The sequence below is a fragment of the Petaurus breviceps genome, unplaced genomic scaffold (genome assembly GCF_028583685.1).
Source record: "Petaurus breviceps papuanus isolate PSGF00001 unplaced genomic scaffold, PetGlider_PUasm1.0 186, whole genome shotgun sequence".
NCBI lineage: Eukaryota > Metazoa > Chordata > Mammalia > Diprotodontia > Petauridae > Petaurus > Petaurus breviceps.
In genome coordinates this window covers 56,975,578-57,001,287 of record NW_027185798.1, presented here as the reverse complement: position 1 = coordinate 57,001,287, position 25,710 = coordinate 56,975,578, and the positions used below count along the sequence as shown (strand labels likewise).

Here is a 25,710-nt window from a genome sequence, read left to right as displayed (position 1 = left end):
ATCTTCCTTACTCTGAGGTTGGCTCTCTTTCCCAATACAAATCTATTTCTTGTGATGGATGTTTAACAGATGTTTATACAAGCTGAAATTTAAAGGAATGAAGAACCGCGGTACACAGACCCCCAGCTAAGGCAATCTGTGATTAGATTTTAAACTCAGTTGTTGTTCAGTTATTTCAGTAATTTCTGACTTTTTGTGACATCGTTTGGAATTTTTTCATCAAAGATACTGGAGTGGCTTGAGAGACAAATGTTCCTACAAAGGTGGATGGCCAAAACCTGAAGTTTTTGTTGCTTCATTGCTTTCCTTCTGAGTCACCCATTTGATATGAAATGAATAAAAATATTAGCATCTTCTAAGACATTAGAATTGTATAAATTTGGTATACAGAGAAACCATATAGACAAGTATAGATGCTGACAGTTTATTTTTTGTTTGTTTGTTTGTTTTTGCTTTTTGGGGGGCAATTGGGGTTAAGTGACTTGCCCAAGGTCACATGGCTATTTTTTGTGTTAAGTGTCTGAGGCCAGATTTGAACTCAGGTCCTTCTGACTCCAGGGCTGGTGCTCTATTCACCACACCATCTAGTCACTCCTAACCAGTTTATTTCCTACTTGATTGTTTAGTATTTAAAATATAAGATCTGATGTAAGAGGCTTGTCAATCAGTTGTTTAGAAGCAAACATGAAGGTCAAATATAATGGTAAGTTGCTGGATCAGTCAAACAAATCAACCATCTGTTCCTTTTCTTTTTTTTTTAAACATACAATTATATCAAAATACTTTTAAATATTCACAAAATAATAAAAAAAATCTCAGGATCTCAGAGTTATAAGAAGACTTAGAGGAAATATAGTGCCAATGTGTCCAAGAATAATCCCCTCTACAATATTTCTAAGAGGACATTCCATTTCCAGTTGAAGAAATTCAGTAAATGGGAATTTATTGCCTCCTACAATAGCTCATCCTAATTTGGGGCTGTACTTATTATCAGGAAGGGATATTTTTTTTTTAACATATTGATATAAAGTTTAAATTTGCTTCTTTTCCACTTCCACCCTTTGGTGCTAGATCTGTCTTCTGGGAACATGCAGAAGAATAAGTCTAATCTCCCTTTCACAGATGTTGTCTGTAAGTGTTGAAGATACTTATCATGCCCCTCTACAAATATTATCTTTATCAACCTATAAATCTCTAGTTAATTCATCTAAACCTCACATGGCATAGTGGCCTGGGAAAGCTAAAATTCCTTCCATTTAAAACCCAAGCATATGTCATCCTCCTCCTCCTCCTCCTCCTCATAATCATCATTACGATCCTAATCATCGGTTGAGTACCTCTTCATTTTCAGATACTTATGGACATAATGGATACAGAGATGTCAAATTTCTTTTCTTAGAGGACTCACAAAACATATTACATTTATTTTCAAACAAAGCAGAGGCTGTGTCCAGTGAGTGACTCAGGGGTTTAGGGTCAGAGTGATCACATGATCTCTTGGGTAGAGCCTCACAGAAGATTTGAGGTCATATGAGAGATCCATAATGTACCTGGAACTTTAATGATATTAGATTTAGAGGTAGAAGAGGTCTTTGAGATTACCTAATCCAGTCAATTCACTTTATACATGAAAAAATGGAGACCTTAGAAACTTGTCTAAGGCCATACAGGTAATAAATAGCAGAACCAGGCTTTAGAACTGAGTTCTCTGATTCACATCCATTGCACCTAGTCATACAGTCCTGGAATAAAGAGCTGAGTAAGATGTTCACATTTCAATGTTTTTGCAAAACAAAAACTTTTGCCTTACATTGTTGGTTAAAAGAGGAACTCATTCTCATTTTCACACTTTATTTTGAGGATTTTCTGAATTTTTTCCTTTTGAATGTATTGGATAGCTCTGATCTTTTCCTTCTTTCTTTGATTCTTATATGTCTTACTTCTCCTGAGATTTCTAGGATCTCCTGATTAGAGTAGTTGGATTCAGTCTAATATCAGATATCTTGGCAAGACACACTGGGGCCCCATTGTAGGAAAGAAAAGATCAATGGCTATAAAAATAGAAGAGATAAAAAGCTCTTATTTCCAAAGTTCCTTACATTAAAAAATAGATTTGCACAGTTTTTTTTTATTACATTTGCTACTTGTTGCTTTGCTGACTTGGAAATGACAGTAATCTTTTTTTAAAAAAATAAGAGTATTGTTTTTCTTATCCACAAGGATAAGACCATTACCACAAATAATATTTAGATCATTTACTATATTTGATTAATGGCTACAAATAGAAACGACAGAGCCACAAATCAGACCAGTAAGCAGAAGGCTTTTTAAAATTTTTTCTCCATCATATAGTGATGTTCCTCTCTGATTTCTAAGTACTACTTATATCCCTATTAAATATTAATTTTCATAAACCTCTATGTAAATGGAAATACATATATATATCTGGGGACTCACTAGATGGCACCAAACCATTGCCCTAACACAGTACTATGAAGTGTAAGTTATTGAAGAAATTAAAAAAAGTGAAATAGAAAGCCTGAGTCACAGCTTTTAAACATACACACATGCACACATATACACACATCAGAAGAAGGGAAAAACCTAAATCATTGTATTTTAGCTAAATTCTAAAAATCATGTAATTATAATATTTGTTTGAAAAAAAAATTCACACTGTTGAATTAATCACCATTGCCTCTATAGTAGTAAAGTGGACATTTAAGGAGGGGTTAAAGGATTATAGTGGCAATGGATTTAGAGTTTTAAAGGACCTTAGATATTTCCTAGTCTTACTCTGTGGTTTTAAATGTGAGGGAAATGAATCCTGTGCATTTTAAGGTACTCATCTAAGGTGGCACAAGTAGAAAGAGATGGAGGTAGGAATTAAAGCCAGGTATTCTGCCTCCAAGTATATCATGCTTTACATTGCATTATGATGCCTCATTGCATTTTCTCTTTGGGGCCAGTAGGAAATAGTGTTGCTAGAGTATTTATTTTATGACTTTTCCCCAAATCTATATTTTCACAACAAAAACAAACTAGATGGTTATATTATTAACTAAATATCATTGATATTGATAGTATCTTAAATTTCTATGCGTGTTCCTCACAATTAGCATGTGAATTATATTGTACAAATATTATACTTATCTTTCATAAGAGGAAACTGAAGTTTAGAGCAATTAGTGACACAGCTAGTGGATTTGAACCCACATCTCTCCTTATTCCAAGTTCAGGGCTTTTGCCACTAACCTATGATGACTTTTAATTAAAAAAAAACTAAAACAAACAAAAAACTGATAGAATCCTGTCTTTTAAAGTTACTACTGGGGTGACCTTGGTCAAGTCATTTAACCTTTCTGAGCCTCAGTTTCCCCATCTATACAGTGAATGGGTTGGGTTAGATCAGTTCTAAATATGCCACCTCCTCTCCTCTGATACTGCCACTGCTTCGGTATAGTACTTATCATTTCATGCCTAGACTACTTCAATAGCCTGATGGTAGGTCTGTCTGCTTCAAGTTTCTCTCCACTTTGATCCATCTTCCCCAGAGAGATTTTCCAGGTCCTATCATGTCAAACACTCCCCCTACTCAATAAACTCCAGTGCCTTCAGGATCAAATACAAAATTCTGGTCAGCATTCAAAGCCCTAACAACCCAGTTCCTTCCTATCTTTCCAGTCTTATATTTTTTTCTCCATCATATATACTCTTTTATTCAATGAAACTGCTCTCCTAGCTGTTCATAAACAAGACACTTCACCTCTCAGGTCAGCACATTTTCTCTGACTGTCCTCCTTGCTTAGAATATTCTTTCTCCTCATCTCTGACTTGGTCTCCTTGAATTCCTTCAAGTTCTTGCTAAAATCCCTCTTTTACATAAACCTTTCCCAACTCCTCTTAATTCCAGTTTCTTTTCTCTCTCTTTCTTATTTGTTATTTTGTATATAACTTGTTTGTTGTCTCGCCCATTAGATTGTGTTGAGGATATGGACTGCCTTTTGCAGATATATCTATATCACATATTTCTCTCTCTCTCTATATGTGTACATGTATGTATATATGTGTACATGCATATGTATCCATATAAAATGCATGTGTGTATATTATATATCACACATATTACTATATTTGTGCATATTTATGTATGCATATATATACATATATATTCTCTCCAGTGTTTAGCACAATACCTGGTGCATAGTAGATACTTAATAAATGTTTATTTATTGACTATATACTAGCATCCTATGGTTTTAACAACATAAACTCTATGAGGACATTTTGTTGCACAGGTGCAAACTTTGTGAGGACATTTTGTTACACGGTACAAACTATGGGTGGAATAGATGATGGGTAGGAATGCAGATGCATTCCTTATACGTTCTTTCTTTGTGTTTCTGGGAGGTATCTGAGAGTAGAGTATTCCAGCTGGTATCTAACAAGTTAATTGGGTCTCTTTTGGTGGGTTGTATACTGAGTGTCAACGTGAGTGCAAAACGTTCATATTAGAAATTGTTCAAGTTATTCCTCACCACTGAGGTTGTGAATATGAGGAGAAAAAGCTAAAATCTCAATGTATTTTAAAAAAGGGACATTTCCCCATTCCTGGAAGGTATATATTTAGCTTCTTACTTTGTTATTTATACTCTCAGTATTATAATGTTTTCTCTTTTGGCAGGGAAGGGACTTATTTGGTTAGTGGTTATTGTGAAGATACATTCTAACACTAGTCTCCTGGGACATGCAAATTTGTATTTTAAATGAGTACAAATACCTGTTTGTATTTGACTGTGTTTTGTATAATTATAGCCAGTGGCTATGTTCCACCCTACAGGTGTGCCCTATACCTGGAAGGTGTTCAGTGTCTGCTTAGAACTGACATGCAGACTGTAAGTCATATAAAGAGAAATATTTGCATAGTTCTATTTCTCTTAATAAAGCAGATATGACTTGAATCAAATGCTAATGGACACCATTAACCTTATGACTATGTAATTATAAGATATAAAGATCCCACAGCAACACTGTCCCAAGAAAAGGAATATAAAATTCTTACCTTTTGCATTTAAAACCCTTCATGGCTTGGCCCACATTTACCTTTCTGACCTATTTCATAGTGTTCCCTTTCACACACTCTGCATTCCAGTCACTCAGGTAATGACTGCATAGATAGCTTTATGACTCTAATCACCATGCTTTTGCAGAAGCTAGCCCCCAAGTTTAGAACCTACTCTCTGTCTTCAGCTCTTAAAATCCTTAGTTTTCTTCAAAGCTCAGTTCAGATGTTAATTAGATCTTCCCTGATTTTTCCCAGTTGCTAGTATTCATTTATTACTTTGCATTTGCTATATGTGTACTTTACATTTTGTCAGGAAAAAACATATGGGCTGGTAACAAGTTATACTTGGATGCCTTACATATTTTACTGGTATCCTTGTAATGTCAAGACAACATAAGCGAGGACTTCAGCATGCTCTGTGACGACTTTGGGGGATATGGAAAAGAGTTCCACAGAATGGATAGATTATGATCATCATTAAAGGAAACTTTTACATCATTGGAACCTCATCATCAGATGTAAGAGATCTGGAGCTGAAAAGGACTCTAGAGACAATAATTCATTGGAGTGATGAAACTGAAGCTTGTGACTGCTTAAATGCCTTGGGATCCTTGATCCAGAGCTGGAAGGGCTCTCTGTCAGTGGAATTCCATTTTGAAGATCTAGAAACTGAGGTAGAGGGAAGTTAAGTGACTCACCCAATTTTGCACAAGTAAGTAATAATGTTAAAAGTGGGAATTGAATCTAGTTCCATGGTTTCCAGACAGAACTTTTTCTACTGTACTCAAATACCCATCTTTTTGAGTGTTTGAATACTGTGTTCTCCACTTTGCCCATTAGGGCAAATGAAAGCTTCATGAAGGCAAGGACTATTTTATTTTTCTCTTTACATGCCCACCACCTTGTATACATTTAATCTATTTTTGAATTATTGAACTGAGAGAGCCTTAATCCCAATAACAATTTAAAAAGCTTGGAAATGGTGGCTACACAGGTTATCCCATTCATGTCTAAATAGGGGATACACCTAGTAAATACCAGAGCAGAGGCAGGGGGTAGAGATGCATTCCCTCTAGCCTATAATTCTGAGAGGTGTGCCAGATGACCAAAAAACAAGAGGTAGGACTTCCAGCACAATAAGGCTAGGTGAGCCCAAAGAACACCAGTAGAATTCAGTCCTATCCTCATACCCATTCTCCAATCCAACATCCCACTAACCTTCACATACCTTCCTCTAAATCTCAGGATCTTTCTAGGTTAGAGCATTCTATTGTCTGCCACACTGTTTTGAGAGAGTCCATCTGTCCATAACAGATGCCTAGGCTCTACATGGTGGGAAAGGCTGTGGGCTAGGATTTGTGGTATGAATCCAAGAAACAAACAATGAACTCATTCCCACAGCCTGGGCTCTTGCACTGGTGACAATAAATCCAGGGGAGGCAGAAAAAGTGGTTCTTATATGGCAAACTAACATGAACAGCAGCCAATATGGACCACTATTTTGTTTTAGCATTAACAGAAAATATAGCCAGGTATCTTAGTCTGTAATAGTTTTATTATAATTTCTACACCACTTGACAGGGACTTGCTCACAGTAGACACTCTATGTAGTTGTTTTTTGTTCTTTAATTATTGTTTGATTTGAGAGTCTCTTCTTTCCCCCTTGGTGTGATGCCAGTTGCATTGGAACAAAAGAAAACAAAAACCACATCCAACTAGATGATAGGCATAGGTCATCTCAGTACATTTCCCTGTGCTTCCAAAAGGAAGATGGTTTAGATTCGTTTAACTGAAACTGAAAGGTAGAATTGGGCACAAAGAGGTAGATTTTAACATGATATAAATAAAAACTCCCTAATGATTAGAACCATCTAAAAATAATTAAGATAGAGAGTGCTTTATCACTGAAGATCTTCAAATGGAGATTGAATAATTTATCCTTGTTGTTATAGAAGGGATTTCTGCTCAGTTGACTAGAAAACTTTTGAGACCTCTTCTAAACCTTAACTTCTGTGATATTATGAATATATCATTTTCCTTTTATTTAGACTGAACTTGTGATTTTATTAATATAGGAAAACCGTGGTGAGGAATATTTCTGTACCAGTTCAAGCTGGTCTTGAATTTGCAATTTATAGTCTTAGATAGTGGTGGCACTGAGCAACAGCTAAAATCTCTATGTGTTTAAACAGGTCTTTCCCTCATTCCTGGAAGGCATATATTTAGCTTCTTACATTGTAATCTATACTCTCAGTATTATAATGTTTTCTCTTTTGGCAGAGAAAGGATTTATTTGGTTGGTGGTTGTTGCGAAGATGCATTCCAACTCTAGTCTCTTGGGACATGCACAATGTTCACATAGCCATATGTCAGAGGCAGGAGAGAGTGGGAAGAACACTGATCCTAGAGGCAGAAGGCCTGGGCTCCAGTCTTACCATTGATCCCCCAATACTTATGTGATCTTGGGCAAGTCCTTTAATATTCTCTAGTCTCCATTTTCTCATTTGTAAAATGTGGGGATTGTAAGAAATATCCTCAAAGGTTCTTTCTATCTACATCTATAAACACCAGTCTTCCCATATATGAGGCTCTACCTCAACTATGTCATGATGATTCTCATATTTTTCTTTATCCCAGCTAATAATACCATGACCTATCAAGTAACCCAAGCTATTTTTATCATGAAGACAGAATATAACAAGGAGTTATTTAGTTTAAATCATTCTGAGCGGCTAGATAGCACAGTGAATAGAATACCGGCCCTGGATTCAGGAGGACCTGAGTTCAATCCGGCCTCAGACACTTGACACATTTACTAGCCATGTGACTTTGGGCAAGTCACTTAACCCCAATTGCCCTCCTAAAAGCAAAAAAGAAAAATTAAAAAGAAAGGAAAAAAAAAAGTTTAAATCATTCTGTGACAAAGACATAAATGCTCCTGGTTTTTTTTCCAACTATTTCAATTCTGATGTAAATGAGTGGAGGCACGCACACACATATCTCTGTGTATATATGTAGGTATGAACTTGGCAATTGCTCCCTTATCTCTGTAAGCAATAATTATAAAAGGCAATGTCCATATGCCTTTGCTATAAAACGATGGCCACTGATATAGGATGAGGAGTTGGATGATTTTTACTACTAGTTCAGAGTTTCTCTTTATGTTTTTCATTTCAGTGATGTCATTTCTCACGATTCATAATGGAAAAGAATGTTATGTAATGGTTATGATGGAGAGTGTTCTTCTGTGGTTACCTCAGTAGAGGTCAGCATAAAGTAAAGCTTCCAGATTGAATTTTTTTGATGAGATAGAATAGTATATACATGAGATGTAAGGAACAGACTATTCTGCAACTGTATCCTTCAACAATGACACCACATTTTATTTATGAAAATCTTTATCAGTGTGGAGTTATGGATGCTGCCGTGGATTTGGAATCAGGAAGATCTGCCTTGGAAATGTCCACAGACACTTACTAGCTGTGTGACCCTGGGCAAATTACTTCATCCCCCTAGATCTCAATAACCTCATTGGTAAAATGAAGTTTATCAGACTCGATGAGGTCTAAGGTCTAAATTTTTCATCCTATAACTATGGGCCTTCTTTAAAGTTGAAATAGCATATATACCTAAACAACTGCTATTTAACCTTTGATTAGCTAAAAGGAACATATTTGTATTAATATAAGGAAGGCCATTTAACAAATTCACAGCTAGGATGGTTAAGGGTGTCCAGTTCATACCTTTAGGGATCATTAGAGGGAACTGGGAAAAGGAAATGCAGGGGAAGACGGTATTATCATGAAATGTTTTAAGAATTGTTGCATGGTAGGGGCAGGTAGGTGGTGCAGTGAATAAAGCACTGGCCCTGGAATCACGAGGATCTGAGTTCAAATGTGGCCTCAGACACTTAACACAAAAATTAGCTGTGTGACCTTGGGCAACTCAATCAACCCCAATTTCCCTCCAAAAAAAAAAGCAAAAAAAAGAAGAATTGTCACATGGAAAACTGATAAGGCTTATTTTCCTTAACCCCAGAGGTGGCACAGGGGATAGAATGCTTGATCTGGAGTCAGGAAGACTCATCTTTCTGAGTTTAAATCCCACCCCAGACACTGAATAGCTTTGTGACCCTGGTGAAGTCACTTAACCCTGTTTGTCTCAGTTTCCTCATCTGTTAAATAAGCTAGAGAAGGAAATGACAAACCACTTGCATTATCTTTGCCAAGGAAACCCCAAATGAGGCAGGAAGAGTTGGACATAATTGAAAATGACTGAAAACAATAGAACAAGGAAGAAAAAAAATAGGAAGTTGCAACAAGGCAAATTTGACTTGATTTAAGGAAATACTTCTTAATAATTCTAGCTGTCTGAAAATGAAGTGGGTGCCTTAGGGTTATAACTAGTTGTATAGGACAAACCTGGTGCAATAATGAACAGGTCAGGGAGGATTCCTCCAAACTATGTGGAGGAAACTGAATCTGGCTGACTATTCATTTGTCATTTTGTAGAGATTTTTATTTAGCCAGTGGTCAGACTAGGTGGCTTCATAGCACCCTTCCAGCTACAAAATTCTGTGCAAATTCTTTTTTCTTCTTTTTCAGGCATTTCTTTTCTATTTCTAATAATCAGAGCTACAATACATATAGAGCTTTGAGGTTGGCAAAATGCTTTGCAAGTATTAACCCATTTTTTTTTCTCACAGCAGTCTGGGGTATAGGTATTAGTATTATCTCCATTTTAGAGATGAGAAAACTGAAACAAAGATTTTATTGCCATCTCAGACACTTCCACAAATAGTAAGTGTTTGAAGCCAGATTTGAAATCAGATCTTCCTGACTCCAGGCCCAGTCATCTATTTTTTCCCAAACTGTTATTTCTTGCCCATTTTCACTCCCTGTTTTGGCACATAGTCTTACTCTACTCAGGGGAAACATTTTTTCTGAAGTTAATGAGGAACCAAGTACTCCCTTGAGTACCCTCTATGCTCAAGCATTCCTTTTTTCTTAACAACATAGAGTTAGTTCCTGAAGGGGCTTCACCTTCCCTCCCATTTCAGTCAACGGCCAACTGCTCATTTTATATCTGTGTTGTAGACATGAATCCCAGGAGGGCCTAAGTGAAATCATCAACTCATAAAATTTATGAAGTAGTCATGCCTGGGTCTTGATGTAGAAACCAACAAAATTCAAGCCACATCCTACTATAGAAGAGTGCGACTGTTCTGTAGTCAACTCATAGACAAATGCTATGAAATCTGTTTGTGAGTCAAGAATAACTTTTTTGGCTTTTATCCCCTCCCCTGGATTTGAACCACTGACACCACCATTCTGCAGGATGTTGAATGTACTTTGGTGAAGTTTTGCCCACGGCTGTTTTCCAGACAGTGGTAGGATATTGTCCTTCTTTCTCTCCATGGCAACTTTCCCACTATCTAGGTCACCTTGTAGCTAACGTGCAATTGACCATATCTATTGCATTCTTTTCCATTAACAAGGCTGAGAGATTATACAGGCAAGTGGTGCCTGCATTTTTTGTGGAGTCATTAGTCTTCAGTCCTGGCACTAACACTTTAAAGCTGTGTTACCCTGGACAACTCACTTCACTTATCATTTATTTGAGCCTTGTTTCTCTCCTATGTAAAGGAGTATCATAGCATCTTAGATCCAGAGGTGCAATGGACCTCATGGGCCACCTCCCCTATCCCCTTCATCTCTCAACTTAGGAAAGTAGGAATCAGGGAGGATAGTTGACTTGCCCAGAGTCATAGGGATATGTGTCAGAATTAAAAATTTTAATCTAGGCTTCTGATTCTAGAGTCAATGCTCCTTTTCCTATGCACATTGATATTTTCACTTCCTACCTTCCATAAATCTGTGAGGAAAACATTTTATAAAGCTTACATCATTGAATATATTTATTATTTTTTCTTTTGCTTTTTGGAGGGGGGAAGGCAGGACAATTGGGGCTAAATGACTTGGCCAAGGTCATATGGCTAGTAAGTGTTAAGTGTCCAAGCCTGGATTTGAACTCAGGTCCTCCTGACTCCAGGGCCGGTGCTCTATTCATTGTGCCACATAGCCTCCCCTGAATACATTTATTGTATCTATATTATTAAAGATACTTAGAGTTAGAAGAGACTTCGAAAATTATATAATGCAAGCACAGATCTCCACTCTATTCTGTATTTAGTTGTATTTGTGAACTTGTTACTGAAATTGGACTCAGATTTCCAGAAAGTCACTCATTTTCTAATCAAATATCATTAAGTACTCATGTATACTTAATACATGTCAGGAACATTTTACTCAGAGAGGGACATTGATATGTTGGAGGAGGTCTAGAAGAGGGCAATTAGGATGGTGAAGAGCCTCGAGTTAATGCTCATGGTGATCATTTGAAAGACCTGGGGTCATTTAGCTTAGAGAAGAGAAAGCTTGGGGAAGACAGAACACCTGTCCTCAAGAATTTGTACACTTGTCTGTTGGGCTCCTCCAGGCAGAACTAGGACCAGTGTTGCAAGATGCAAAGAGGCGGACTTAGGTTTCATGACAAAACAAAATTACTAAGCATTAAAGTGATCAAAAAGTTTTTGGGTGAGGTAGTGAATTCCCTCTCTTGGATGGTCACAATGAGAGGAGTCATTGCTTCCCTGATGAGACAAGAACATCACTTTGTACCAGTTGTAATGAGACTAAGATCAGAAATACACGTCTCTGTGGAATAACAGAGAGGCACAAGGAGTCTGTCCACTGACTGCAACTCTTATTGGAAATGCTCTTGCATCTGCTCTGGGTTTGCCAGCTATATCCTTATCAAAAACCTGTGGCCCTGAGAGGTTAGATCATTTCCCCAAGGTCACCCAACCAGTATGTGTCAGAGGCAGTATTTGAACTAAAGTCTTTCTGACTCGGAGACTGGATCCACTCTTCCAGGTTGACTCTCAAGACACATTTGAGAAGAAACAATGGGACATTATTCTGTTATTAAAAACAAAACAAACGGGTGGCTATGTGGCACAGTGAATAGAGCACCGGCCCTGGAGTCAGGAGGACCTGAGTTCAAATCTAGCCTCAGACACTTGACACACTAGCCATGTGACTTTGGGCAAGTCACTTAATCCCAATTGCCCTCCAAAAAAGCAAAAAACAAACAAAAAAATAAAAACAAAACAAAGCATTTTGCTTTTGAAAATATTTTTAAATTAAAAGGACTTCCAGAATAGCTAGGTGGCACAATGGATAGAGCATGAATCCTGGTAACCTGAATTCAAATCAGACCTCAGACACTTACTAGCTTTGTAACCCTGGACAAGTCACTTAACTGTGATTGCCTCCAAAAAACCAACTCCAAAACCAAAATCAGAGGGACTTTCTTTTTCCAATCATATAACCTCTGCTTTTGTTGAGTAAATAAATTATCTTATTAAAATTCATCATCTCAGTGCCCGAGGTTAAGAAGGTTTCATTGTCTTCTTAGAGTGTGTCTATTCAATATTACCCAAACAAAAGATACGTTTTAGTAAGGATAAACATATAACTCAGAAAAGTAAATAAACTCATTCAACTTACTTAGCTTTTTCATGCAGTCTCGAAGTCTGGTTTCTAAGCTGAGCACCCTCTGATGCAGTTCCTCATAGTCATAGGCCCCGATTTCTTCCTGAATTCCTGTGAGGACTGCAGACAGATTCCTAATTTCCTCTTTGAACTGGGTGATTAACTTGGCATCCGTTTTGTACTGTTCCAGGACTGGGATCAAGGGCAGGAGCTCATCCATCTTTTCTTTCAACTCCTGTGAAAAGCAGCCAATTGTTCATGAGAGCAGTTTAAAACAGATCACACAGCTAAATCCCTTTAATATGATACTTAAGGGTGATTATTGGAATGACTTCAGAATATCTTATTGATTTTAGGTAGAAATTGGTGTTTAGAGAAAATGTAAGTGACCCCAGGATAATGAGTCATAAATCCACTTATCTCAGTATAATAGTACAAGAAGCCTCTTTGTTTTTTTTTAATAAAAAAATAAGATAAAATAAAAATTTTCTGAAAAAAATACTCAATCTTTATTATAATTAGAAATTGTGGTGGTAGAAATTAAGGATTTATGTATTAGGTCCAAAGTTTTTTGGTTATGTGTTTATCGTGCTTTGTAAAATGAAGGCTTTGAGATAGCATAATGAGGTAGTTAGATGGTGTGCCTTGAAGTCAGGAAGACCTTGTTCAAGGTCTGCCTTTATCAATTACTAGATACAGAACATTGGGCAAGTCATTGAACCTTTCAGTGCCACCAGACAGCTTTTTAATTTGCTGGCAATCACCTATCTGTATCTGAGGAAGGCATTTCCGTACTGGGAGTTTCCCACACTGATGAAATCATAGGTATGGACTGGAACAATCATCATTCATTTGAGAAAAAGAAACAAAATAAAAAACCAAACAAACATCCCCCACCCCCACCCCCTTCACACACATACAAAACTAAAGTTTTTTATTTTCTTTTAATTTATGATTTGGGAAAAAGTTTGGCATAAATTATTCCTAGACATGAAATATTTATAACTGGTTATCAGTTATCCACCTGTGAATTGAACATTTTGGTAGATAATCTGTTGGAAATCTTGACAGGTCCAACTTCCTCTTTCATCTTTCCACAAAGGAGAAAGTGAGGCCAATTAAGTACACAGCCCTCCTTTACCCAAATCAAAATCAACTGCAAGTCATGTAATCATCTCCCTGATGTCATGGTCTTCTTTGAGAATGAAGGACAAACACAACCTGGGCCATCCCTTGAATAACTGCTTAAAGAGACCTATTCACTGAATGGACATTATCTCACTCAAAGCCAGACCCTGAAAAGACCTCAATCTAAAAGAGCCAGGGTCTCCCATTGCATCCTGGGTTATCTCCAGTAGTCCTGATGAATGTCTGGTCACTGGACCCAGATGGCTCTGGAGGAGAAAGTGAGGCTGGTGACCTTGCACAGCCCTCCCTCACTCAAATCAAAGTCAACTGCAAGTCATGTCATCATCTCCCTGAAGTCATGGGCCTCTTCAAGAAAGAAGGACAAACAACTGTCTCACAATTTCTCTACTTGCTCTGACCTTCCCCCTCCTAACACACACACATGTACACACAAACACATGCACATACATACTATTAAACTATGTTGTTAATGTATGTGTTTGGATAATACACTACTTTTTTATATAAGGTAAAGTAAAATATCAGCAGTAAAGAAGGAAGTCTGCCACAAACACATATAAAATCATGCAATATTTCCCAAGGAGAGGCAACATGGCTTGGTGGATAGAGGAATGGCCTTGGGGGTGGGGGGAGACCTGAGTTAAAATCCTATTTTTGGTACAACTAATTGTGTGACCATGGCCAAATCACTTCCCAGTACCTTAGGCAATTCCCGAAAGACTATATGTTACAGCCAATTTATTTGTTTTTCTTTTTCAGGTCTGCTCTATTTTTCCCCAAACAGTTATTCCTTTCTCCAGTTTGCTCTCTGCTTTAGCATATAGTCTTACTCCACTCTGGGGAAATACTGTTGTGAAGTTATTGAACTCCCAAATTCTCCCTGGAGTATCCCCATGTATACCATCACTTATTATTATTATTATTATTATTATTATTATTATTATTATTATTACTATTAATAATTCGGATGTAGTTGTTAAGGATACTTTGCCATCCCTCCCACTTCAGTGCTTGACCAAATGTTCATTTTGTTCCTCTTTTACAGATAAGAATTCTAGGAGGGCTTAAGTCGCTAAATCATCACCTTTATGAAGTAGTTGTGACTAAATTCTGATGCAGATGTCAGCAGAATCTAAGCCACAGACTACAGTAGAAGAGAGAAATGGTTCTAGGGTTAACTTGTGGCTCAATGCTTGCAGAATTCTACAAATTATGTCTTTGGTCTAGGAACTTCTTTTACTCATTGCATCTGAATTACTGACATCGTCATGACCCAAGGGATGCAGAACACTTTGGAAGAGCAATTCTGACCATTGCTACTTCCAGTCAATTTCCTCATCAGTGGAAGGGGTTTTCTCACTGGGTAATAGACCTATATGAACTGTTCAGATGACAATAGTGCAAAACACAACTTTCCCAATCTTAAGAAATTCATGTTGGCCAGGCATGGTGATATATCTTTATAATCCCTACTACTAAGGGGAGCTAAATAAAACTTACACATGGGGATTCAGAGCCACAGTAGAGCTAAAGCTGTTTGGGTGTCCACACTAAGTCTGGCACCAATATGGTGAGTTCCTGGGAGGTTGGGAGGAGGTAGGTGATGCAACAGGCATCCCAAAGAGCAGTGAAATGCTTCAGGCTAGGAGTCTGGGAGAGAGATAGAGAGAGCAGAGAAATAAAGATTGCAAGGAAGGGAGGGAGAGAGAGAGGGAGAGAGACAGAGAGAGGGAGAGAGACAGAGAAAGGGAGAGAGACAGAGAGAGGGAGAGAGACAGAGAGACAGAGAGAAGGAGAGAGACAGACAGAGAGACAGAGAGAGGGAGAGAGACAGAGAGATAGAGAAAGAGAGAGACAGAGACAGAGAAAGACAGAATGAGGCAGCCAGACAGAGAGAGGGAGAAAGAGAGACAGAGGCAGACAGAATAAGAGAGGAAGATAGGGAGGGAAGAAAAGAGAGAGAAAGAGAGAGGGAGAGAGAGACAGAGAGACAGAGAGACAGTGAGACAGAGACAGAGAGACAGAGACAGAGGAGAAGGAAAAAAGAAGAGAAAAGGGAAGAAAAGAAAGAAAGGGAAAGAAAGAAAAAGAAACAAAGAAAGAATTGACTTTTGCACTATTTGGGTTATTTGAAATTATTTTTCCTCCATTAGCATGGGAAACTGAAAGCTAACTGCATTTAGAATGACTGCTTGTTGATATGATATAAATTAATTCTTTTAGGGCACTAGTTTACTGCTCCCACTAATGGAAATTATTTTAGCCAACTCTGCACTTCAAACGTGTTGATTTGCCTATCTAGATCAAGATGCCTTTTTTTTGGTGAGATAAACTTCACTCACTTTGCTTCATTTCAAGGACCAGTCCCAATTTATTCTTTCAGCAAGTATTTAAGAATTGTCTCTACCAGGTCATCTGCTATATTTTGGGGATACAAAGGCAATTATGAATCAGTCACTGCCTTTAAGATACTTATATTCTACTGGGGAGAGGGATTGAGGAGATTAACATATAAATGGTTAAGTTCATACAAATCATGCACAGTAAATAGGCATTTTTCTGGAGGTGGGGTGGGGTGGCGGCAGTAAGGCACTAATAACTAGAAGGATCTAGAAAGACCCCAAGATGGAGCTCATTCCTGAGTTGAACCTTGAAGGAAGTTCAGGGTTCTAAAAGGTGTAGGTGTGACAAGATTATATTATAGGTATATGGAACAGCCTGTGCAAAAATGTGGTGGTGGTGTACCATAGAAATGCTGTATATGGAGAGCATTCAGGAGGCCAGTCTATCTGGTACATAGACTGTGTGAAGCAAGAATAATGGGAAATAAGTCCACAAAAATAGCTAGGAATCATATTATCAAAGATTGTAAATGTAAAACAGAGATATTTATATTTTTATCCTGAAGTAAATGGGGAGCCTTACAATACCTATAGTTTTCAATGGCATTCCAGGAGAAAGAAAAGCAGAATATTACTTCTGCTCTCATGAGACTCCACCTTATTTCCCCTAAAATTCAAAAACTGGATGGTTGTCAGTTTTCATACAATCTAACAGTTTCAACTCAGCCTTACGTTTTACTGCCAAATGATATAATTTGGGGCAACAAATCGCCATTATTATGATCACTTGAGAATAATCCATAGGTGCCATCAGAATGCACATTGTACAGCTAGCTAATTTAAGCAGTGGAAAATTGCATTTTTAAATTACATTTAGAAGCTGTTATTACGATAAATGCATTAGAATAGCAGGAGATACCATTGCTGCCCTGATTTATGGATTGAAGTAACTTGGGGAAATTTCCACTTACTGTATAGGCTTGGAAATTCTTGAATTTAGGGCATGTGTGCAAAAGGAGAGGGAGGAGGGAGTTTGCATTATGAGTGAGTCCTCCAAAAATCTGAGTCGAAGGGCCTGAAATGGAGAGCAGAGCCTCATTTTTAGTGTCTCATTTGGTAATGCATTTATTAGTTAGAGCATCATGTGATTACTAAAGGATGGCAAAATTGCTCGTTATGATTTTAATGAAAATAGTTCTGTTGGTAGCATTCAGCACACATCGTAAGCACTATCAGGGAGATAGTATTGTCCTTATAATGTGAATGCCCTTCTCAGATGGAAATGATCAACATCTAAGGATGGTAGGGCCCTGGGATGGCATGCATATCACAGCTTCAACAGTTTATTGTCTTTCTCAAAGAAAACAGGGTTTTTGTATTTATTTTGACCTTTTAAATACTCAATTATTTGATTGCTAGCGATCCATTTTCCAGCTCTGGCAACTTGTCAGAGGGAGAAGAAGCAAGAGCAACCAGAAAAAAATCAAATATTTAAAAGGTTGAAGTAGAACAACACAGAGCTGGGCTTAATGACTTATGTTGGGCTTTGCCCTCCTGGAATTTTCCTATTCCGACAAAAGGTGTAATATGAATGCCAATCTATAATTGCATGGAAGAAATCCTCCTGCCTAAAAATAATGGCTACTGGAATGGGAGAGGTTGCAATTGTTCAAACTTAAGTTTAGAAGCACAAATCCATTAGTCTTTTTGATGGGCTGAAAGTAGGTGACAAGATATTGTCTACATTCGTTTATTGGGAAAATGAATTCCTTTTGATTTAAAAATATTTTCAAAGGCGACCTGTATTTTTTATTCTTTTAACCAGGGGATACAGGGACATGGTGATAAATGTTTAACCCCCAGCTCTCAAAAAAAAGCAAAACAAAAGTACTCACAATATACTTTTACATATTAACTGCATTATTAACATTTTCTCCATGATTTTCTTGTCTGGACAATCAATAAAATCCTAAATCAAGCAATGATTCTTGTACCTTTTCCATGTTCACATTTACAATTTCCAATATAAAAATGTTCCCAGCTACAGGGCTCAGTGGATAGACCATTGGACCTGGAATCAGGAAATCCTGAGTTCAAATGTAACCTCAGACACTTCCAGCTGTGTGACCCTGGGCAAATCACTTACCCTCTGTTTGCTGTAATCTACTGGAGAAGGAAATAGCAAACCACTCCAGCATCTTTGCCAAGAAAACCCCACATGCAATCACAAAGAGTCAGATGCGACTGACCAACAACAAATGTTCACACTTAAAATTTAACAATTGACTTTTATAAGCCAATTCAAACTTGGTCTAGCACACATTTGAGGGGATAACCTGTCTTTTTCTTTTAAATACATTATGAGAGTCAGCATGACAAATGGAATAGAAAATCCACTTCTAGCCGAGGAAGACCTGGTTTTAGGGCCTGCCTCTGGCACATACCAGATGTGTGAAATGCATCAGCCCCTCATTGCTCCAGGAAGTTCCAGAGTATCATAGAATTGGAGCTTTAAAAACGAGCTCAATGCTCATCCACTCTAACTTGTACTTGAATGAATCTCCCTCTCTAAAATGTCTGCTAAGTGGTCATCCAGCACTTGCTTTAAGGCTCCAGGATGGATAACCCACTGTTGATCAAAGCAACCTCTGTCAGTTTTGAAGAGATTGAATTATTAGGAGGATTTTTTCTGACATGGAATTTCTCCTGCCCTCTTTTCAATTTCAATCCATTGCTTCTGCTCCTGTTTTCTGGAGTCAAACAGAATGAAGTCTAACTTTCCTCTGCATTGCAGTCTTTCAAATACTTAGAGACAGCTAGCATGTTCTCTCTGAATCTTGACCCAAGTGCCCCCATGTCCTTCATTCATTCTTCCTGTGAGATGGTCATAGGACTCTTTACCATCCTGGTTGCCATTCTCTGGACAGTCGAGGCTTATCAATATCCTCCTTGCACCCTCCTTCCAAGACTGAACACAATACTCCAGGTGAAGAATGACGAAGGCATAGTACAATGGGACTATCACCTCCCTATTCCTAGAAGTTCTGCCTCACTTAATGCAGTTCCAAATCATATTAACTTTTTTGCTGTTGTAGCTACAGTTGTTTTAAAAAATTTACAGATCTGCATTGGTAGAGCCTAGTGCAAATTTTATTCTCCAACATTCTTCCATTCCTTTACTAACTTTGTTTGACAAAGTATGTCAGACATAGTAGGTACTTTCTCGGTACCAATGAAGTCACAGGCCATACTTAGAGATCTAGAGTTGGAAGGACCTTAGGAGCCATGTAGTACAAGCGGATCATTTTAACAATGAGTGGAGACTTGGAGAGTTGAAGAGCTTTATCCATTGTCACACAGAAAGTGACTAGCAGAGCTAAGATTAGAACTCAGATCCTCTGACTCCAATCCCAGTTAATCATTCCACTGCCCTGCACTGAGTTGCTCAGACAAAACAAAACCAAAAATGTGGCATGTTTCTGTATATAGGCCCAGTTTTATAATTTCATCAGATTGAAAAACTCCTATCATAGAAATGCCTTGCACAGATAAAGAACTGTGACTCCTCTGTATCTAACTGTCTTAAAGATGAATGTTGGGGGTCACTGGGAGATTAATTGACTTGTCCATGTTTTCACAACTAGTATGTGTCAGAGGCAGAATTTGAACCGATATTTTCCTGACCACGTTAATGCCTTCTATTTATTCTGTCATGATGCATCATTCACTATTACAGAATGTTTGCCAGCTATGACATTTAAAAGCCACAGATTCCCTCATGTGTCCCAAAGACATTTGCTTTACTTTTTGGGAGATCCTATTCTATGCTCTGAAATTTTTGAAATGCCTGTCATGTGAGATAGCCCTACATAGCAGAAAGCAAGCACTAGCCAGCTAAATCAGGTGAACCGTATTCAAGTGCTAGCCATAACACTCATCATTTTTTTTTCTTTTTGGAGGGCAATTAAGGCTAAATGACTTGCCCAAAGTCACACGGCTAGTAAGTGTGTCAAGTGTTTGAGACTACATTTGAACTCAGGTCCTCCTTACTCCAAGTCCAGTGCTCTATTCACTGCTCCACCTACCCACCCGACTCATCAATTATTTGACCTTGGGTAAGTTTGTTATATTCTCTCTTAAGGTTTCTCTTAACACTCTCAAGGTCTTTCTGAAGAACTTTGGAATCGAATGTGAGATATGGTAGATATTGGCAAAGAACATCCAAGTATTGTGTGCTCTCATCAAGAAGGATCTGTACTCTATGAGCAAAGCAGCAGCTCAAAAGAAATGGGAGACATGGAAACTTTGACTGTTCCACTCCAAGGGTTCATGTAGACTATTTGGACCCAAGGTCATATTAGTCTGATCAGCCACAGTCAGACACGTTGTGCCTTCACTCCAACATAGTGGTATCAACCAGGGCCTCTTCAAAAGTGAAGGACAACAGTCAACCAACAAAACAATCGAACAACCAACTATACTTTCTATACATCTGCTATCTCATCTACAAAATGAGAGGCTTAGGATAGACGATCTTGACAGTCTCAGCTTCTGTGATTTCTATGATATGGGAACTCTAGACTTCTAAAGTGTTTATTACATCTACATGTATCTAAGTCAGACAGTGAACAAAAGCTGGGCACTGTGTTAGACAAAGTACTGAAATGGAAGGCCATCTGGGAATAAAAATTGCTTTATTTAGACTTTTCTTTTGAGGTGTCACATGACATTAGATCAATGCCTGGCCCTGAAGTCAAAAATACCTGATTCAAACTCTGCCTCTGATAAATACCAGTTGCAGGATTATAGGCAAAATTCTGGATCTCTCAGTGTCCCAGCCTGGTCTGTAGGACCAAAAGCTACATATGAGTTGCCAATCAATTGGTGGAGGAAGTTTCCACATGGGAATTCTCCACACAGATGAAATCACAGATCCTAATTTTTAAAAATAGTGTCAGCTGGAACTGGTTTGGGAGAACTGATTGTTAAATATTCTGCATGAGCATTGATACCTTGGGTATTGACAAATACTCCAAATCAGCACTGATTTCATTATTTTGTTGACTTGGAAAGTGATGAAGAAAGTGTTTGTAATGTAGATGAAAAGCAGGTTGCGTATTCATTTTTCCCCAAAGAGGCTGTCATTAAACATTAAGCAGCATACCCTTAAATATGAGTGAAAATTAAATTAGGTCAATTATTGTATTTGGCTATTTTGAACAGTGCCTACAGGGAGTGTTCATTTATAGGTCTAAATGACACTTTCAACATCTGTATTGATCCCTGGAAGTACCAAAACATCCCTTTCTTTAGTGCTGGTTAGATTTTAAATCATCTTAAAGGTATTAGAAGAATGTGCCAGAGAAACTAATAGAGTATCTGTAATGTTTTAGTATTCTCTTACTTTCTCCTCTCTCTCTCCTTTTCCCTTTCCTCTGTTTTCCTTTCCTTCAGTGTCTGTTTTTTTATCTCCTCTCTTTTTTTGCTCCATTTCTCTAACTTCTCTGTCTCTGTCTCTCTCACTCACTCTCACTCTCTCTGTTTCTGTCTCAGAATTTTTAGATTGCATTTGGGATTCACTTTAGAAACTGATGTAATTCTTTGTTGTGTGAATGATTTATGTGTTTTAACCTTGAGGATTAGCAATGAAAATTATATTCTCAATTTGTGGATGACATTTTCAATAGATTTGTTTTGCATTGAACCAGAAATTTCCCCAAAAAATCTATATGCTTGCTAACTCTGTGACTCATAAATATCTTTATTGTTCAGAAAGTTAACTGTGTTCTTAGTCGAGCCACAAAACTCTAGTTTACACTTATGTGGATCAGTAGAAGGGAAAAGGAATGTTCAGAGGGAACATTGCAGCTACCATGAAATATTTGAATGTCCTATAAACAAAAACTGAGACTATTGGGGAGCCTAGCTGGGAAGAGGAAAACAGATGGAATGTCTGAAATACCCCTACAACCACCATGAAATGGTGGGAAAAATAATTTCCCTATTATTTTGAAAGGGTGTTTTCTGGGAAATTCAGATGTTTGAAAAGAATCTTTGAATCTTTTTGACCCATAAAAGAAGTGAGGCAACACTAAACACTTCCACAGGATGCTTCTCTCAAAATGATTTCAAAAGCCATTGAGGGAGAGGAGCCTGTTTCATGTGAAATGGCAACATTCGGACACCCCAGAGCAATATTTGCACTGAGTGTTTCCATTGTGGTGGAATATAATACCAGAGGCCTCACAATGGAACAGCAAGATATCAGTCTTGGAAGTGGGGCTTCATTGAAAGGTTAGTCACCCTTCAAGGAGAAGATCGATCAAAAGTGTGTGTTATTACCACTTCACAAGCAATTTAAAATGCAGTGCTATGAAAAGATTTAATCAATTCCTATTGGCATAGTTGTCTGGTTGTTTTTTTCCCTTTGCGATTGAATAAAATGCCTCATTTTTAGGAGACACATTTTATTCTTAGGAGACAGTGTGTCAGTGGACAAAGGACTGGACTTTTTTTTTCCCTGAAGGGAAAACAAGCAAAGAAACAAACAAACAATAACAGAAACCCAAGCATCTACCAAAGAGAACAGTTAGCTCATTAGTTATGGTAATGTTCAAGATGACAATTCCTTAAATTAAAAAAAAAACAATTGTATGTTTTCAAATACTCCTTAATGGTACCAATGAGATGTTCCAAGTTGTTTTGGTTACTGCTTTCCTTTTATAGATCTTAATACATAGCAGTTAACAACTGAGGCCATTTTCCTCTGGACTTGTTCCTCTTTCAGATACCTCAGATTTTTTGCTTTGAGGTTGGTATAGAGGATATATTTATATTGCCAGCTTTGCCATTAACACATGTATATGTAGGCAGATAGGTGAAAGAAGAGAGAGATGAACAGGTATTGAGGCATATGTACCTGGGATTTGAATGGAATTGACCCAACACCAACACCAGAAATTTCCCAAACTTATATAGTCATAAAACCTATGGCCATGGAATCCCAGGATTCTGAATATTTCTAATATGTATTTTTGGTGACATAACCATGATATTTTTCTTATTTTATGTTTTATATCTTGTTTCTCTAATGCTTTGTTGTGGTACTGAAAACCTATGTGACACTGTTCCCCACCCCCCACCCCTCCTTATCCTTAGAAGTCACTGACTATATTACACATTCAGATTCTTTTCATGGTATTCTTTTGCATTATTAAATATGAAGGCCAGAAAACATCTTCAAAATTCTCTCAAAGAGACTCAGTTGTAGCCACCAATCTGTTAGAAATTTGGACATCAATCTCTGATGATTTGGGCATTTGCCCATCTTATCATTATAATATATTTAATTGCCTATTTTAATCACTTACATCCTCTACACCAGAAGTTGTCAACCTAGGGTATGAGAGAGCCCAGGTGGCACAAGAAGTTGGTCAAAGCAACAATGGGAATATTTGGTAAATAATTATGTTATCTGATTGAAATATTGAAAAAGTAGTACTGTTAATGGGAAAAAAGTGGATTCCAGAGAGAACAATCAGGTTGAGGGGACTGAGAGGAAAGATCAACAGGGAACATCTGTAAATCATGAAAAAGAAATATACAAACTTCTTATTATCCAAAAGACAAGTGGATGATTTAGAGATGTGCGACATTTTTCATACTGATCTAAGGAAAAAAGTAATCAACAATGATTCAGAGAAAGATGCTGTAATTGATCTCTGCAATAACCAGAAACTCTGAATTGATTTGCAATCAATGGGGTTAAGAAATCTGGGGAGTATCCTTAGAGAAACATATTCTGTTCTAACTTAAACTGCTCAGAAGGCTTTAATTCCATTTATAATGACTTATCTCTATGAATCAGCATTCTCAGTGCTTTTCTCAATCAAATTCCAAGAGAGAAACAAATCAGAGGCTGAACATGATATTTAGGCATCTCCTTCAGACACTAAATTGAGAGTGAAACTATTGATTAATAAGGCAGTTAGGTGGTACAGGGATAGAATGCTGGGTCTGGAGTCAAGAATACCTGAATTCAAACCCTGACTCAGATACTTACAAGCTATGTGATCTTGGCCAAGTCATTTAACCTCTGGTTGTCTCAGTTTCTTATAAAATGGAGAGAATAATATCACATACCTCATGATTTTTTTTTTTGCTTTTTGGAGGACAATTGGGGTTAAGTGACTTGCCCAAGGTCACATAACTAGTTTTTGTGTTAAGTGTCTGAGGCCGTATTTGAACTCAGGTCCTCCTGACTCAAAGGCCAGTGCTCTATTCACTGTGCCACCTAGCTGCCCCCAATCACATACCTCATGAGGTTACTGTAAGAGTCAAATGAGATAACATTTGTAAAGCATTTAATATCCTGCTACATAATAGGTACTATGTAAATGCTAGCTATTATTATTAATTATTCAATTAGGAAAGAATAAAGTATCTCACTAATTTATTAGATTTTTATCCTGACATTCAATAACTTTCTAATACTAGAAATTTTGTTGTGTACTGAATAAATTTTTCATTATGAAAAAAAATCTGCATTTTATTTGTGTCCATGTGCATGTTAAATGCTAGAATTTATTTCTCTTCATTTTGAATATGGGACATGAGGACAGAAAATCTTTAGTAAGGTTAGTTTTATGCTAAAGAATAAATGGAGTTCAAAAGGCTGGGAACCTTTTGCTGCACCCACTTTACAGTTTAATTCAATTCCATTTGAAAATGAATCCTTGCTATAAGAGGATATCCCCAACCGTTTATGGTGGCGGGAAATCCACTGGTGTTGCCTGTCACTGAGATATCTTCAGACTTTTTGAGTGTATTGATTGGTTGTAATGGTTTTTTTCTTTTTTTTAATACTATTTTATATGGGTTGGCTCTCAGGGAGAAGGGAAACTGGGGAAAAGCAATGTGAGATGTACAAATTTAGAGACATCTTCATTCCAAATGTTCATATGGGCTATTTGTGCCCAACCTATGGTAAAGCCTTCCAAGTTCATATTGGTTTGATCAGTCACAGTTAACACACTGTACCTTGACCTTGACATAATGATGTCATTTTGGGTCTCTTTAAGCCCAAAAGGACAATCACCAGCCAAACAACTGGGAAAAACTGTGATGATGTGAAAAAAAGAATCAATAAAAACTCATTTAAAAAGACAAAAATAAATATCTGCTATGAGCAAGGAAGTGTGTTAGGTTCTTTGGCTACAAGCAGAAAAAAAATAGCACCATCCTTACTCTTATGATCCATGAGGGAAGGTCAGATCTGCCTTTTTTTGGAGGTCAATTGGGGTTAAGCGACTTGCCCCAGGTCACATGGTGTGTGTGTGTGTGTGTGTGTGTGTGTGTGTGTTAAGTGTCCAAGGATGAATTTGAACTCAGGTTCTCCTGAGTCCAGAGCTGGTGCTCTATTCACTGCACCAGTGAGCTGCCCTGCCCCTCCCACCCCCCCAGATATGCCTTTAAAGAAGAACAATGTGAGGTAGAATGTGACAAAGAAAAATTAGAGATCAAAGTAAAGTGGTCTAAGAAGACCAAGAGAAAGAGAGAGAGAGAGAGAGAGAGAGAGAGAGAGAGAGAGAGAGAGAGA

The 25,710-nt window shown here is 37.6% G+C and overlaps 1 protein-coding gene across 2 annotated transcripts in view; it reads right to left on the bottom strand.

Annotated features, from left to right (window-relative positions):
- Nucleotides 1-25,710, bottom strand: part of OLFM3 (olfactomedin 3) — a 279,691-nt gene that overhangs the window by 9,746 nt on the left and 244,235 nt on the right. For both annotated transcript variants that reach the window (XM_069090514.1, XM_069090513.1), the window contains exon 4: nt 12,637-12,856. In XM_069090514.1, the coding sequence (XP_068946615.1) occupies nt 12,637-12,856 (220 nt within the window). The remainder of the gene's footprint in view (nt 1-12,636; nt 12,857-25,710) is intronic.